At 46.9% G+C, this 16,189-nt stretch overlaps 1 protein-coding gene across 1 annotated transcript in view; it reads right to left on the bottom strand.

Moving 5' to 3' along the window:
* The window catches only part of RAPGEF5 (Rap guanine nucleotide exchange factor 5), a 237,213-nt gene that overhangs the window by 34,927 nt on the left and 186,097 nt on the right, over positions 1–16,189 (bottom strand). The window contains exons 13-17 of the mRNA XM_036759737.1: positions 11,601–11,745; positions 10,570–10,667; positions 7,742–7,772; positions 6,304–6,382; positions 2,308–2,457 (exon numbers count right to left, since the gene is read on the bottom strand). Of these exons, the coding sequence (XP_036615632.1) occupies positions 2,308–2,457; positions 6,304–6,382; positions 7,742–7,772; positions 10,570–10,667; positions 11,601–11,745 (503 nt within the window). The remainder of the gene's footprint in view (positions 1–2,307; positions 2,458–6,303; positions 6,383–7,741; positions 7,773–10,569; positions 10,668–11,600; positions 11,746–16,189) is intronic.

A 16,189-nucleotide genomic window follows, 5' to 3' on the forward strand; every position in this document is an offset into this window, starting at 1 on the left:
GAGAATTGGGGCAAAGAGTAAAAGAAAGGGAGATGAGGAAAGGGAGAGAAGAAAAAGGGAGGAAAAGCATTGAGGAAGGAGAAGAGATAGAGAGAAGAGAAAGGAAAGAAAAGGCAAATGAATGAGAGAGGAAAAAAGGAGAGGAAGAAGGAGAGAAGGTGAAGGGGATAAAAATGAAGGGAAGGAAGAAAGGGTAAGAAGACAGCAAATAAAAGGAGAGTGAAAGAGACAGAGAGGAGGGCAGGAATGAGAAAATGCAGTTCTCCATTCTAAAGACGCCCCCACTGCCTTAAAGGGAATTAAGTTGACGCACTTAAAATCAAGGTCACATTAAGTCCTGGATTTGTGTATTAAAACACATTACTTATAGGAGGACGCGCTACATGCAAAATAGATTTTTTAATAGGCAGCACTACTAATAGATTTTAAATTACTATACCTCTCGCAATGTGTGGGATGCTTCTAGGGATGGTCTATAATGTGTCTATGCATATTAGAAATCTATAAACCGCGGATGAGTCTAATCTAATGGAGGATGAAAGTGGCATTTCACAGCATCATAGAGATATTGGGCAATAAAAGAGCCACTTATTAATTGCTAGATTCACAGAGGCCTCTTCCTGATGGAAAACCTGCCTCCCAAAGCTCTGAGCACCTCAGTGGCGGGCCTCTCAGGAGACTTTCTAGGAAGCGGCCGTGATCATCACCTTTTCTAACAGACCTGTTCCCTTGATGGGCAAAGAACGACTTCACATTTCAATTTGTCATCTAATTTGGCTAGGCACTTAAAATGAAATTAACACGCATCTGCTTGGAGAGATACACTTGCCGAGATGACAAATGGGTCTGAAATCTATGACAGAAACGGAAACAATACGCCACTTCAACCCCAGCTACCATTTTTAAGGGGATGGGGGTAAAACCTGAGCCTTACGGGAGGTGGGAGAGGAAGCCCATTGAATAGCAGAAATTTCAACTGACCTCAGCTGGGGCAAGATTAGATGCATTAATTTGCATCCGCAATTTGATTGGTTTCTGTCCTCCACTCATTTGCCTCTAAGCAGGGAAACACTGGAAACTCACTAAAGCTCTCACCCATCCAAGGGCCTTCTCCTCCCCGAGGGAGAGGAACAATGGACAAACAGCCACGCCATCCACGGGCTGGCTTTTCCCCCTCTTCCCTCTTCAATAACCTCACAGACACCGTCAGTTCTTGCATCTCTCAGAGCTGAAGCGCCTCCTTTGTGCTCTCCAGGAGTAATGAGCTATTGAAGAGGGTTGCAAGCCAAACAGCAGGCCAGAGAGCCTGGGCTGTGGCAGGCATTGGGGAAATGGAGGGGCCTGCGTGGGTCACCGAGATCAATAGTATCAGCTTGTAATCGGGCAGATTTTATTCAAGAGAGACAGTGAGGCATTCTGTGGGGCTACATAAATACCCGCAGAAGAAAGGCCCAGGCCCGCGTGGGAACTCACATTGTCCATCCGAGGCAACATGGTCCAGGGATTCTTATTACCTGTGTTGGCCATGTTTTTTTCTTTCATTTCATAAAAAAGTTCCTAATCTCTCTCTCTCTCTCTCTCTCTCTCTCTCTCTCTCTCTCTCTCTCTCTCTCTCTCTCTCTCTCTCTCTCCCTCTCTCTCTCTCTCTCTCTCTCTCTCTCTCCCTCCCTCCCTGTCCCTCCCTTTCTCTCTCCCTCTGTCCCTCCCTTTCTCTCTCTCCCTCACCCCCCTACTTTCTCTTTCTCTGTCTGTCTCTCTGTCTGTCTGTCTCTGTTTCTCTCTCCCACCCCCCTCCTCTCTCTCTCTCCCTCTCTGTCTCTCCCTCTCTCTGTCTTTTTCTGTCTCTGTCTCTGTCTCCTCTCTCTCTTTTTCTGTCTCTCTCTCTCCTCTCTCTCTCTCCTTCCCCCCTCTCTCCTTCCCTCCCCTTTCTCTCTTTCTGTTTCTCTTTCTCTCTCTCTCCCTCAAGCAATGTCACCCTTCAGCGATATCCTAGGTTAATTTAAATATGAAAATATAGGCGCTTATCTAGGGCTAAAGTATGGAGAGCTTTGTACTCCATTTCCAAACCCTGGAGCGCCTTCCCTGGGTATTCCATTCTTGGGAAGAAAATTCAGCATCCAGAAGGACCCAAGAATTGGCTGTTGTCATGGCAACAAGGGGAGGAAGCAGCCTTTCATTGTTCCCATGGTCATCCAGCTGGGGACCCAGAGGGGACCAGCCCAACACTTGCTCGACAGAATGTCACCCACCTTCTTACTGAAGGAGAGACAGCAGGAGATTAGGATTCAAGCACAGGAAATGATTTACCCCCTGAGAAGGTGACAGCCACCAGGGCCAGGTCATCCTGAGCATGCTGGAGCTTCCCGGCCACAATCTTGAGGATCTCCTGAGCCGTGCTGGAAACCCCGGCCTTGACGCTGATGTAGGAGTGCTCTGTTATGTACACGTGGCAGAAGACTGTAAACAGGAGAAGGTGTGAGTAAATGGGAGACAAGCACACACCAGGCAAGCGTTTCCAAAAACCATAGCCCTGAGTGGTACCTCTAATATAAAAATGGAATATATATTTCTCTCTCTCTCTCTCCATATATGTGTATATATATCCATCTTTCTATATATATATATATATATATATAGAAAATATATATTTCTCTCTATATAGATCTCCCTCTAATATAGAAATATAATATATATTTAGATATAAAATATAAATAATAAAAATGTGTGAATATATGTGTGCATATATGTGTATATATATGTATATTTGAAGTGTGTACAGTGAGTCAATAAGCATGTATGAAGTGCCTACTATGTTCAGGAGCACTGGGCTAAGTACCTGGGACACAAAGAAAGGCAAAAGATAGTCCCTGCCCTCAGGGAGATCCCAGTCTAATGGGAAACAACATTCAAACAAGCTATAGATGGCTACATCTACAGCTATGGAGATGGCCCCCAGGGGGAAGGCAGTAGCAACAAGGGGGTTGGAAGAGGCTTCTAGAGAGGGTGGGATTTTAGCAGGGAACCAAAGGAAGCCAGGAGGTAGAGATGAAGAGAAAGAGCATTCCAGGCAGTTGGGAGATGGAGAGTTGGAAGGCCAGTGTCCCTGGATCCAAGAGTGTGTGTCAGGGAGCTAGGTGAAAGAAGATGAAAGACAGGAGGGGACTAGGGGATAAAGGGCCTCGAATGCCAAACAACAAAGGATTGGATATTTGATCTTGGAAGCCATAAGGATTTAGGGAGGGGGGAGATTGACAGGCAGCTGGCCAGGGAAAGGACCAGGCCTTCTGAAGGAACCACAAGCTAACAGCAGCCCTCAGTGTAGCACAAGACAGCCCAAAGAGATAAGGGAACTGTACTCTGCATTGGGAGGCACTGGCAGCCAGGCCGGGAGAGGGGAGAGGCCCCCTGGTCTCTGCTTTGGTCTGGGGCATTGTGCCAAGTGCCTGACAATAGGTGTTAGGAAAGACACTGAGAAGAGGAGGCTTAGATAAGTGTAGAGAGGGTGAAAGGGAGAGGAGGTGGGATGAAGAAAGGACAGGCAGAGATGGAAGAGGGCAGGGAGAGACAGGAGGGAGGGGAGAGAGGAGGGAGGGGAGAGAGGAGGGAGAGGATACAGAAGGGAGGAGAGAGAGGAGGGAGAGGGGAGAGGGGGGAGGGGAGAAGAGGGAGGGGTCTCTGCTTAGTCCAAAGGCAGAAGAAGCAATAGGTAAAGCTTCCGGACCCTTAGGGCTAGCCCAGGTGACATGGGCTGCCTCAAAAGGAGGTGACCTCCTCTTCACAGGAGACCACTAGAAGCCAAAGACTGGATGGACATTTGCTGGGGACACAGTAGAGGGGATCCTGCTCAGGTGTGGCCCCTTGAGGACCTGGGATGGCCTCTGGCCTTCCCTAGGCAGAATGTGATCCCACCTACTTCAAAGAACCAAGAAGCAAAAAAGAGAAAGTCTCATCCTTAAAATGTCCAAGTCTAATCCTCAGTATGTCCATGTCCCTTTACTGATAAGCCTGAAACCCAAAGGGCCTGGGAGAGAAAAGCCCAGCTCCCTGGGCAGGGGATCTGACTAGCACTTGGGCCCTGGACCAGAGAAAACAGTGACAGTCTCTGGATCCCTGGCCTGGTCAGCCACATCACTAACATAACATCGTTAGACAAGTGTTTGTCTCCCTGCTTGTCAGGGGATTTGCTGGGGCTGATGCATGGATAGAAAAAGGCTGTAATCTCCCCCTTGAAAATGGAGTTTTCCAGCAAGCCCACAAATCAATGCATACAAGATATGTTTACACCTCATTAACTAGGCTAGTGAGTACAAGCGCTGAGGGGCCAGGAAACACCAGACCACTCTAAACATTCAACCTCGAAAACAATCTAACTTGAGCGTAAGACATTGGGGCCGGGGATGTGTCCTTGCAAGTATCAGACTGGGCAGGGGGATGTGGTCACTGGGCAATTGATGCGCAATGGGCGGCAGGAGATGATCTGGCCCGGAAGGAATGTCGGGAGGAGTCACTCTGAGTTTTATGATGATTGTATTTTCATTATGTCTATCATCGTCAATATTAGCGACTGGCCATGAATAAGAGCTACAGGGAGCTCCAAAGAAAGAGCCCCACCCCCTTCCAATGGATAACAGCATCTTCTCAGGAACCCAGGGTCTGCCCAGGATCCCAGCGTCGGTCAGAGACTAAGATTAAGCCCAAGACGTTCTGATCCCAAGGGAGGCTGGCTCAGGTCTCCCCACAGTCCCTCTTGGCTTTGGCCTTTATCTCAACAGCAGGAAAGCAGCTGCATTTAGGTTTTAATTATAAAAAGTAAAGTAAAATAATGAAATTTTAAAAAAATCCGCATCATCAAGACCCCAAAAGGCCTCTCCTGCCTCTGTTCCCTACTGATGAGTCACATTTTCACTTGAGAAGGAGACACTTTGATCATTTACAAACAATATTCTCTTGGCCCTGTCCCTCACGTGCCATATCCAGAAAACTTGCCCTCCTGGACCCTCCTGGAATTATCCTAATCCCATAATTTTCTTGCTCGAGTCCCTCCATGGCTCAGGGACTTTGAGGACCCTATTTCCTGTGGCACTCAGCCCAGGTGCCACCTCCTCCCTGAAGCCCTTCAAACTGCCAGGACTAACAACCCCTGAACCACCTGGCATTTATTCTTAGCATCTTGTATATATATATATATATTCACATGTGTACGAGCCTTTCCTGATGGAATGGAAGTTCCTTGAGGGCAGGAACGATTTCTTTTCTGTCTTTGTAATCCCCAGGTCTGCCATAGTGACTGATACCTAACAGGGGCTTGTTCCTGGACTGATGGACTCTGATCAGGGCTAGACTATCTAAAGTACACAGTGGATGGAGTGCTGGGCCTGGAGTCAGAAAGTCCTGAGTTCAAATTCAGTGCCAAACACTTACTGGTTGTATGACCCTGGGCAAGTCACTTAACCTTGTTTACCTCAGTTTCCCTATCTGTAAAATGGGGATGATAACAATGTTCACCTCCCAGGGTTGCTGTGCGGATCAAAGGGGATAATCATTCTAGAAGATTGAGCACAATGCCTGGCACGCAGTCGGCGCCGTGTGGACGTTAGGCAGAAGTGGTGCCTAGGGTGGGAGCTCCTTAAGGGATGGGGTTGTTTCTCTTCTGTCTTTGTATCACTGTCAGCTGGCACAGCGTCCGGCACACAGCAAGTGCTTAATTAACGCTTGTTGACTGCTTGATTATAGTGGAAAGAGCCTCAGGTTCAAGTCCTGGCTGACAATTCCTATTTATATTACCCTGGGAATATCACTTAATCTTTCTGAGACTCAGTTTCCTGATCTGTCAGATGGGGAAACATACACATATAAACACACATACATGTATATAATACACACTCTGTATATACGTATGTGCTATGTATATAAAGTACACACTATGTATGTATGTATATGCCACGATACACGATGTATATACTCTGTGTGTGTGGGGTGGGGCACGCGTCTTTGCCTCACAAGGTAAAAGCGCTCTGTAAATTGTAAAGGGCTTTGAAAACAAGGTTGCCCTACTTCCTATCACTGGAGGTGGCTATTAGACTTGGGAAGGTCTTGCTGGGCCTTAGAGAACGGAAGCTTTCTAGGGGGACAAACCCATGCTTTCCCAGAAGTCCTTGCTTCCCTCTAGCTCATGGAGGAGATAAATGTCTGGGTGAAGAAGGTGATTGGGGTCGGAGTTGAAACGGAAGCCTTCACCATCAGTTTTAAAGGTGCCCTTCCCCCCGCCCCCCCCATCGGGCCCCCCACCCCACCCTTACTCACTTTCCTCCGTTTCACCCACAGTCCCTCGGTGCTGGAGCCAATTCTCCTTAAGACTAAATTGGTGGAAAAGGGCTTTATTCTGTAGGAGAGGAAGAAAGGACAATGAAGGAGAGTCCCGGGTCCTTTGGAAAACCACAGCTCTTTCCAAAAAGAGCAGGGGCCAAGTCTTTTCTTTTCAACAGGAAATCCACCCATCTAATCTCTGAGAAGGAAGTTGCCTCAGGGAGCACAGAGGTGGAGAGTCTGGGCAGAACCTCTGGCTGGGGCTGGCCAAGCTCTGGGGGCCCCTGGCTTCATCTCTGGGCAGCAGAGGGCAGGTCTCTGGGCCTGGCAGTTCCCACCTGCTCTAGAAAGATCCACAAACACAGCCTGACGGGGCTCTCTACCTCTGCCCAGCCCCAACCCAGAGGCTCAGCCAGCAACTGTGCCATGATGACTTTCCAATCCCCACATTTCCAAGAAGGCCACTGGGGTCATTTCATCCTCACAGGACCTGGGGCTGGAGAGAATCTCGGAGTTCCCTCTGGGCAGCTGGACAGCATGTGGGACTTGGAATCAGGAAGACCTGAGCACAAATTCTGTCTCAGACATTGGCTAGCTGTGTGACCTCAGGCAAGTCACTTAACCCATCCTGGCCTCAGTTTCCCCCCTGCAACTTGGGGATGATAATTATAGCATCTACATCAGAGTTGTTGCAAGGAAAAATGAGCTAATATGTATACAGTGCTTTGCAAACCTTAAGTGTAAATGCTAGTTATTATCGCCATGATTGTTATTATCTAATCTCATTCCTCATTTTATAGATGAGGAAACTGAGTCAGGAGGCGATGTGCCTTGTCCAAGCACTGGGGTGGGATTCCTTCTACTCCATCGCTCCAGCTCCCCCATCCTCCAGCTTCAGTTTGGGCAAATTTAGGACCAAACTGTTAAGGAAGCATCTTTCTCTGCCCTCCTCCCACCTCCTTCATCTAGACAGGGATATATCCCGGCTGGCAGGCATTTCTCCTATATTGGCTGACCCTCTCCTTCCTCAAAACCAGACAAACCAAAGCCTACCAACATTTTTCTTGGTCCAATGAGTCCTTTCTAACCTTGAGTTAAGCTGCCGTCCTGAGTGGGTTTGCCCAGAGGTTGGATCGACTGTCACTAAAGAGGTCAGGGGCCAACGGCATGTCAGATTCCACTCTCACATTGATTCAGACAGAGGCCGATCAGGCCAGAGTCCCTCTGAGTCAAGCACATGGGAATTCAACCTGATTTGCCCTGGCATGGGGGCAAAGGAAAGCAGGGAGCCGCAGTCCTGTGGCAGCCCCAGTAGGGTCCTGTCATGCCCTGGGCAGGCTTCCTTTTAATTGTGAAGACATGCTAGGGGAGGGCCAGCAGCGGAGGCTTCCTAAGGGGCATCCTCCTAATGCAGATGTAGAAAGTGTCCCCTTACCTTTCTGTGTGGCGAGTATTCATCCACAGTGCTGCAAAGAAAGGCACAAAGTCAGACTTGGGTCAGAAAAAGAGGGCAGAGGTCGCCCACCTAATCCTGCCCCGCCCCCCATGTCAGGTTGTTGGTGCTGACAGATGCCACTCCCATCCCCAGCACACTCAGCAGTCAGTTCTGTCCTCCCACTGACAGCGGGAAGAGGAGACGCTCAATATGGACCAGTGGAAAGGTCAGAGTCAGAGTTCGAGAGGACCTGGGTTCAAATCCTCTCTGCAACTCCCTATCAGCATGACTTTGGGCAAATCACGTGCCTTTGCCTTCAGTTTCCTCATCTGTAACCTGAGGGGTTGCACTAGGGGACCCCTAGGTTCCCTTACAGCTCTGGATCTAGGCCTCTACCAGCACCAGAAGTCAATGATCTGGACAATCGAGGCCAGACCCCCCCCAATCTGCCTCGGACTGCACTCCAGCGAAGTTTCCTATTGGCGTCATCCAGCTCATAGAATCAACCATCTGCTTTGCTTTGTCCCCACTAGACACATGGACCCAGGCACAAGCACCCATGTGCCACTCAAGTGGGGAAGAATGGCAGAGACATGTGCCATTTGGGACACAGGTACCCAAGTTTCTGCTGCTGATGGCTTTGTGACAGCAGCCAAGGGGACCTGGGTGAGCCAGCCAGTCTGTAGACTTTGTAACTCACTAAAGATAAAAGAATCCCAGCAGTGGAGTTAGAAGGGACCCTAGAGGTCCCTTATTCCAACCCCTTTTGCAGATGAGGAAGCTGAGTCTGGGAACAAAGGCACGAATTGTCCAAAGACCACAGAGCTATCACGGGGCAGAGCCAGGAACAAAGTCCTGCTTCCACCACAGCATAGGTAACCCAGTAACTGAGGCCAAATCAGCGGTCTGATCTCCATTGCCTTCTCAGGGAGAAGCAATCTTTCTCCTAATGAGTTACCAGAGATTAGAGAACAATGCTGAGGAGATGAAACCTGAACCTCAGATTTGACACCAGAACGGCATTTAATCATTTTTTATCTTTAAAGATGATTTTAGGCCAAACAGTGGCTGTCCTGCCTCTAAGATCTCAGCCCTTTTTCTTCAAGTTATTTGGTCACTTCCTTACATTTTAAAAGTATTCTCCCCCCCCCCATTCTGATAAAATGTAGAATGAAGTCACCAGGGAGCAGAACTTTGTAAGCCTGGTAATAACTCTGCCACTGGCCCCCTGCCCCAAAGCCCAGAAAACAGACTGCATTTGAAGCAAGGATTATTTTGGATTAAGCTGACACAGAATACAATTTTGCCCCATAATCCTTCCATTTCTTCATGTTTACATAATAGTTTGATACCCTAGAAACAACCCAGCGCATGTGATGAGAAGCTGAAAGTTGTTAGAAGGGAGCAGGCTCACTCTGCGGCCTGTGTGCTCTGACACGCTCCAAATGACTAAAGACACCCAAGAATATGGCAGGGATAGAAGTAAAGCTCCAGAATGGAACAGGGAGGGCCACGGATCTGGGCAACTGACCACACGAAATCAGCGTAGCCTTTTCATCTGGACTATGATGGCTTTCATTGAAATTAAATGATGCTTTAAACTGGGATCAGAATTGCTGGTCCAGCAAGACTCAGTCCAATCAATCAACAAGCATTATTATGCTTGACAGCGGGGTGGGCTAGGCGCTTGGACAGAGACGAGGCAGCCCCTTCTGGCAAGGAGTTTACCATGATTATTTTTTTTAAAGGGCATTGAGGTTTGATGTGTTCTTCACAACTGCAGCAGAGGAAGTGCCACTTTCAGCATTTTAAAGTAGGATTCCCCTTCCCTCACCCCTCCATCCCCACCAAGGTTCTAACTAAAAGCTAAGAATGATTTGGTTGTTTATTTACCAAGCTGACCAGAGGGTGTGTGTGTGTGTGTGTGTGTGTGTGTGTGTGTGTGTGTGTGTGTGTGTGGGCGGGGTGGGGGTGGGGTTGGTGTTTAAGATGATTTCTCTTCAGCTCATTTAATCATGAACACCTAGGCACGAGGGGTATTTCTGACAAATGAAGGCCCCAGGATAAAGTGGGTTTTGTTAATCTTTCTAAATTGAATGTAAAACCTCAAGAGACCCCAAAAGATTGGGTCTTGAAGAATCGGTGACCTATTTATAAAACATCTTTTAAAAAAAATCCACATATATTCCTCAAGTAACTTCCTTCCCTCATTCCATGGTGATACATAAAAACCAAAATTTAATTTTAAGTTAAATTTACCCTCCAAAAGCATTTTAGTTTCATTTTAATAAAAAAAAATCTAGGGAGTAGCAAGGGTCAGCCTTGGAATCAGAAAGATTGGGGCTTCAGAAGTATCTCTTCTTCACAGAAATTTTGTGACCAAAGGAAGTAGCATCACCTCTAAGCACCCCCACAACTGCCTAAGACCATAAATTATAGACCTGCTTCAGTGGAGGGAGTTTCCATACTGGGAGTTCTCCCACTGGGATGAAATCAGAGGTTTGGTCAAAACAAACAAGGAAACCTCACTGGCAAACTGCTTGTGAGTTTGTTTGTTTGTTTGTTTGTTTGTTTGTTTGTTTAGGAAATCATTGGTTTCTACTTTGACAGGAAACTGGACAGATTATTCCAAGAGACAGAAAGGATGATTATGGCTCCAGCATCACAGAAAGCCAGGGGCTCACATGGAAATCAGGGAGCAGAGCGACATGGCTTTTTTGTCCTCTGTCACCTTTTAATATTCCCAGTTTCCCAACTTGGTCTATGGAGACGAGCTTAAAAGTGAATGTAGCAGGGCGGGTAAAAGTGGGAAGGAAGATGCCACTCACTGCCGCCGGTGCATGCCAAGGATCTTCTGCAGCTCTTTGAGTTCCTTCTCAAGCACTGGATATTCGTATATATCATCTAGGACGTTCCTGTAGATGGTCTGCAAACACACACACACACGCGCAGAAAGGCAGTGGAAATTATCTGATTAAAAGGGTTTGTTTTTAAATGTACACGGTCCCAGGCGCTCTGCTAAGTCGTTCATAATTATTATCCCATTTGATCCTGATCCTCAGAACAACCTTGGGAAGTGGGTCCTCCTATTATCCCATTTTACAGATGAGGAAACTGAGGCAAACAGGGTCACACAGGTAGGAAACGTCTGAGCCAGGACTGGAATCCAGGTCTTCCTGATCTCAGACTCTGGTGTTCTACCCGAAGCGCCATGTGACCCTGGGCAAGTCTCAGCCTCTGTTTGCCTCGGTGTCCTCATCTGTAAAATGCAGATGCTAATTTATAAAGAGCTCTTAGCACATAGAAGATGCCACATAAATGTTAACTATGCCAATGGTGAGGATGATTTTAGACACAAACAGGGAGAATATAAACAGTTTAAGTATAAGGCTGGATCTGTTAACAGTGTTTGTGTCCCCTGGCACACAGGAGAGGCCTGATGAACACTGTTAAATGAGTGGAATTGTCCTGACCAATCACTCGACCGGCCTATGGTTTATATGAAAGAATTTCCCATCCTTTCAGAAACCTTGTAATACAAAGAGATTTACTGCCTCTCCCCAAACTGGGATGTTAGTCCACAAATACAAAGAGTGAACAATCCCTCCTCTCGAGAAGCACGCATTTGCAACATCTTTTGTTGAAAAGATAAGTCCCCCAAAGTAGAGTTTCATTGGAGATTAGCTCCTGTTTCAGAAAATTTTGGCCTCAAACATCTAAACCAAAAGACTGCTTTCTTGGATTCCCAAATTCACACTCAATAAAAGTCTTCCCGGTGGCCTTTTTTCTTTAAATCAAGAATTTCAAAGGCCCTCCCACCTTTGAAGGAAGTCACTGCCCACCAGCCCCCCAGTGGTACCTTTAGGAACATCTTGGAGGGCTCATCTTCTGGCAGCCAGTCTTTGTACAGCCCGATCCACTGGGACACGAGATGTAAGACCTTTCGCTTTCGACGAGGCACATCCGAGTTTTCTTCCTTGCCTTGATATTTCTTAGCAGAATAGGTGGGAAAGGTTAAAGAAAACATGTGGGCAGCATCACATTGCGTAAATCCTAAAGACAGAAGTCCTGTTTCTCTGAGTGGCGATGCTCACTCATGGAAGAGAAAGATACAGAGAAAACAAGGCACCCACCTACAGCACGGAACCAAATGGCCCAGGAAAAAGATCTGGCAACCAAGGGGAAGGTGGGGCATGGAGCAGCAGGTGAGGCCCAAGAGACCTGCGTCCTTCACTCAGCATGGGGCCCAATCGTCTCTACCTGCAACCCCAAAGTGTCTGAGATGAGGGGATTTCTAAGCTCCCTTCTAGTTGCAACCCCCAAGGCCTGGAGCTGGCTTAGCTCCATTTCAATAGGGTGGGAAGAAGCAGGTCTACTGCATTCTAGGGTGGCACTAAGCATGGACTCAATCTTTTTGGTTTCCTGGACCCTTTGGCACTATAGTGAAGCCTCCAGACTCCTGCTAAGAAAAATGTTTTTAAATGCATAAAATAAAATATATAAATAGAAGCCAATTATATTGAAATATAATCAAAATAATGTAAAAAAAAAGTTCATCCACCCCAGGATAAGAATTCCTGCTCCAGGAAGAGACTAGAACCCTGAATGTTAAAAAGGGATCAGAGTTTAAAAAAAAAAACCACTGGGCCAAGGATATGGGTTCGAATGCCACCTTTACTTAGAACCTTGAAGTCAGACTTTCTGAGTGTTAGTCACCTTCTCAGCAAGATAAATGGGTTGGAATAGATTACTTCCCAGGTTCCTGACAGCTTCTAACCTATAATCCTTTGCATAGTACAGGAGAGAGAGCCCTGGCTGGGAGTCAGAGGGCCTGGGTTCAAATCCTGCCTCTGGCATCTATGATCTGTGTGACTTTTGGCAGATCACACAACCTGCCTGGGCCTCAGTTTCCTCATATATAACAATGGACTTCTAAGCTCCTTTCCAGCTTCAGCTCTATTATAAAGTCACGTAACCTCTCTAGGCCTTGGTTTCCATACCTATAAAAGGAGAGGGTTGGGCTGGATGGCTCCCGATTTCTGGTCCTATGGCCCTCAGGCTCATACCCTGGGAGGGATACTGGCTATCCTGAAAATGGCCAGCTTTTCTGGAGCTGTGGAGTAGACAATACATTCTGTAAGGGCACAGGCCAGGTCTCAGCTAACCCTTTTATCTCACCCTGTGTTCTAGCCCTGGGCTCTGTACACAGTAGGTGTTTAATAAAGGAGCATGTTTCTGAGTGCCATCATTCTTCCCCACCCAGTGACAATCAGTGGGGTAGAATGTTGCCTGGGCACATCTGCAGCCTTACCCAGCTCACAAGAGCGGGAAGCGCTTGGAGCTCTCAGCTGGAATCACCTGGTTTCTACAAGAAAATTCTAATCATAAAGTCAGCTTGACTCTTAGTTCATGCTTTGTCTGCACTTTTTAATAAAATGTGGCTTAATCACAGACATGCCCCCTTCCCTCCTACCACCTCCCCACTCCTGAACACATAACATTAAGCCCAACCATTTGAACAGGCCCATTTTGGTGTTCAACTGAAGAAAGGCTGATACAATTTCTTTTTGGTTCGGAATTCAATGACTAGGGTGCGAACGGCAACAAGACATGGGGCTCCCTTTAAATTACATGCCTTTGGTTTTTCTTGGGAAGGAACATTTTAAACTAATAGATGATGTTAATTAGAGGCAGGGTGGGGGAGTGGGCAGATCCCTGGTCTTGGAGTCAGGATGCCTGGGTCTGGGTCAGCCTCTGCTGTGGGATCTTTTCAGGTCATTTAACTCCTGTGACTCAGTTTCCCCATATGTGCAAACAGGAGAGGAATGGCTACACTGGACACCTATAAGGTTGCTTATTTACCTCTAAGTGCTTTTGTGAAGTGTGGCTTTTCTTCTTCTGTATGTATATATATATATATATATATATATATATATATACATATATAATATATTCACCAATGTCTATTAAGTGCCTTCCGCATCACTCTAAGTGCAAAGATTAAAATTAAATAGTCCCTGCCTGTGAGGACCTTACCAACACACACACACAAGCCAGTAAAGACAAGGCCAACCACAGGGACACACAGCAATTAAAGAGGGAGGGCTTGTTAATGAACAAAGAAGGGGGCAGGAATCAGGAAAACCCTGGTCTCATAGGTGGGACCTGAGCATTCATTCCATAATTTCACTAGTAGAAGGAATTCCTTGGTATAGAAACTCCTTCCCCAGCTGCAGGATAGCAGCCAACTCCCCTGTAACTTAGCATTCTCCTGATTCCCTGGGTCCAAGTTAGGTGACATATCCATGGCCACACAGCTAGTATTCATCCACAGTCCAGGGATTCCTGACTCCAAGGCCAAACTGCTCTCCCCGACTCCAAGCTCCTTCTTGGCACCACGGGATGGGTGGTGTGAAGATGCTGCTTCAAGGTTGGCGAAGTTCTTGGCAGACATTGTGTCACGGACCTTCAACAGCCTTGAGAAGCTGGCGCTACAAGAATTAGTGGCTTTGTTGTACAGAGCAGCAAAGGACCCAAAATGCTCCAGGAGGCAGTGAGGAGGAATTCCTCTTTTTACCCCCCTGAGAGTGTGTGGGTGAATGAATGTCCTGGGGGATTTGTCAGTATTCATAAGCAGCCTATGGTACATGCTACACCAAGCAGCTGCAACCTGGGAGGAAGAATAGGGTGGTTTGTTTTGTTTTAATGGAAGTTGGCCCAGCTTTTCTCGGACTTGAAATGCCAATAGCTACTCTCACCTTTCCCCTTAGAGTCTCAAGACCGGTTAATCTCTAAGGTCTCTTCCAATACGAGAACTCAGTGATGCTCCTGGAGGAGTCAGAGGCCACCTCACTGTGAGCCTCTTAGTACGAGACCATGAAACTTCATGATTAGATTCCCTTGTAAAAATCTGGGCCATTCCAACCAAGAGAACCAAAGGCTTCCCATCCTCATGAGCTGGGATATGAACCCAGGCAACATCCTGACCTGCTGAGAGTTGATGAGTGGAAAACAACTAGGAAAATTGGAAACATGCTCATTTCCACAGACTTTTATTAAACACCTACTGTGTACAGAATATAGAGCGAGATAAAAAGTTGAGCTAAGACCTGATGGAGCTAACAATCTACCTCATACCTTTGGCCACTTTCAGGATTACTCCTGGGGTAATAGCCTGAGGATGCCTGAGGACCAGAGGGATCGCAGGACAGTTCAGTTGTTTTTCAGTCATGTGTGACTTGTTGTGACCCCATTTGGGGTTTTCTTGGCAAAGATCCTTCTTCAGATCATTTTACAGATGAGGAACCTGAGGCAAACAGGGTTAAGTGACTTGCCCAGGGTCACACAACTAGTAAGTATCTGAGACCAGATTTGAACTCAGGAAGATAAGTCTTCCTGACTCCAGGGCCAGCACTCTATCCACAGTGTCACCTAGCTGCCCCTTTTCCTATCGATATTTTTCTGCAAATTTAGCATCTTGAAATAATTAGGCAATCGTGACTGATTTACAAATGACACTCTCCATCATTCTCATTGCTATCCTCATCCCTGGGTAGGAATGATGGAGATTCAGAAGCTTTAAAACAATTAAGATTTGTAAACATAACTGATTTTTCCCACAGTGCAAGAAGGGGCAGGAGACTGGAATCTCATTTGGGTCCCCAGACGTGGCACATGGTCAAAAGAACCACTTTCTCCCATTCCTGCATTCATTAATAGAGATATCCCCCTGCTGCTCTCTGCGCTGCTCCCCACCACCCCCTTCCCTATTATATTTTATAGCAGCCTAAGAAATGCTTTTGCAGGAAAATACTCTGAGTTGAAACAATATATGGTGTCACATCAGCCCAGAGATTTAAAAGAATTACAATGAACCAGAAGACATCTCCAGGCCACTAGACTCCGGGTTCAGGATGTTCCAATGGGGTCATGTGAATATCAAGTCCCCGTCCTATAAAATTTCATGATGAGCTGTAATGGAATCCTCAGCTGCATATGGCAAAGAAAGCGAGAACTACCTACTGAGGCTTCTCTGGTATTTTCTTACGAGGATGACTGGGCAGCAGTTAGGTGGCACAGACTTTCTGGGGAGGCTGGGTCTTTCCACGTTATGTCTATGTCTTGTCCATAACAAAAAGTTAATACGTCCCCTGGGATTGTATCGGCTCTAGTTGATAACAACTCATCTTCATAGGGTGTTTTAAAGCTTGCGGAGCAGGTGGTGTATGCTGTCTGCCTGGCACAACCGCACTATGAGGTGGGTGCTGTTACCACTCCCATGTCATAAATGAGGAAACCAAAGCCCAGAGAAATGCCCCACGTCCACTTAGTGAAGAGGAAAGAGGAGAGACTTAGACCTAGAAGGGAATTCAGAGTATCTATTCCAACCTTCCACATGTTGTAGGTGAGAAAATTAAGGCCCAGAAAAGTCAAATGTTTTGCCTGTGG

The sequence above is a fragment of the Trichosurus vulpecula genome, chromosome 5, assembly GCF_011100635.1.
Source record: "Trichosurus vulpecula isolate mTriVul1 chromosome 5, mTriVul1.pri, whole genome shotgun sequence".
Taxonomy (NCBI): Eukaryota; Metazoa; Chordata; class Mammalia; order Diprotodontia; family Phalangeridae; genus Trichosurus; species Trichosurus vulpecula.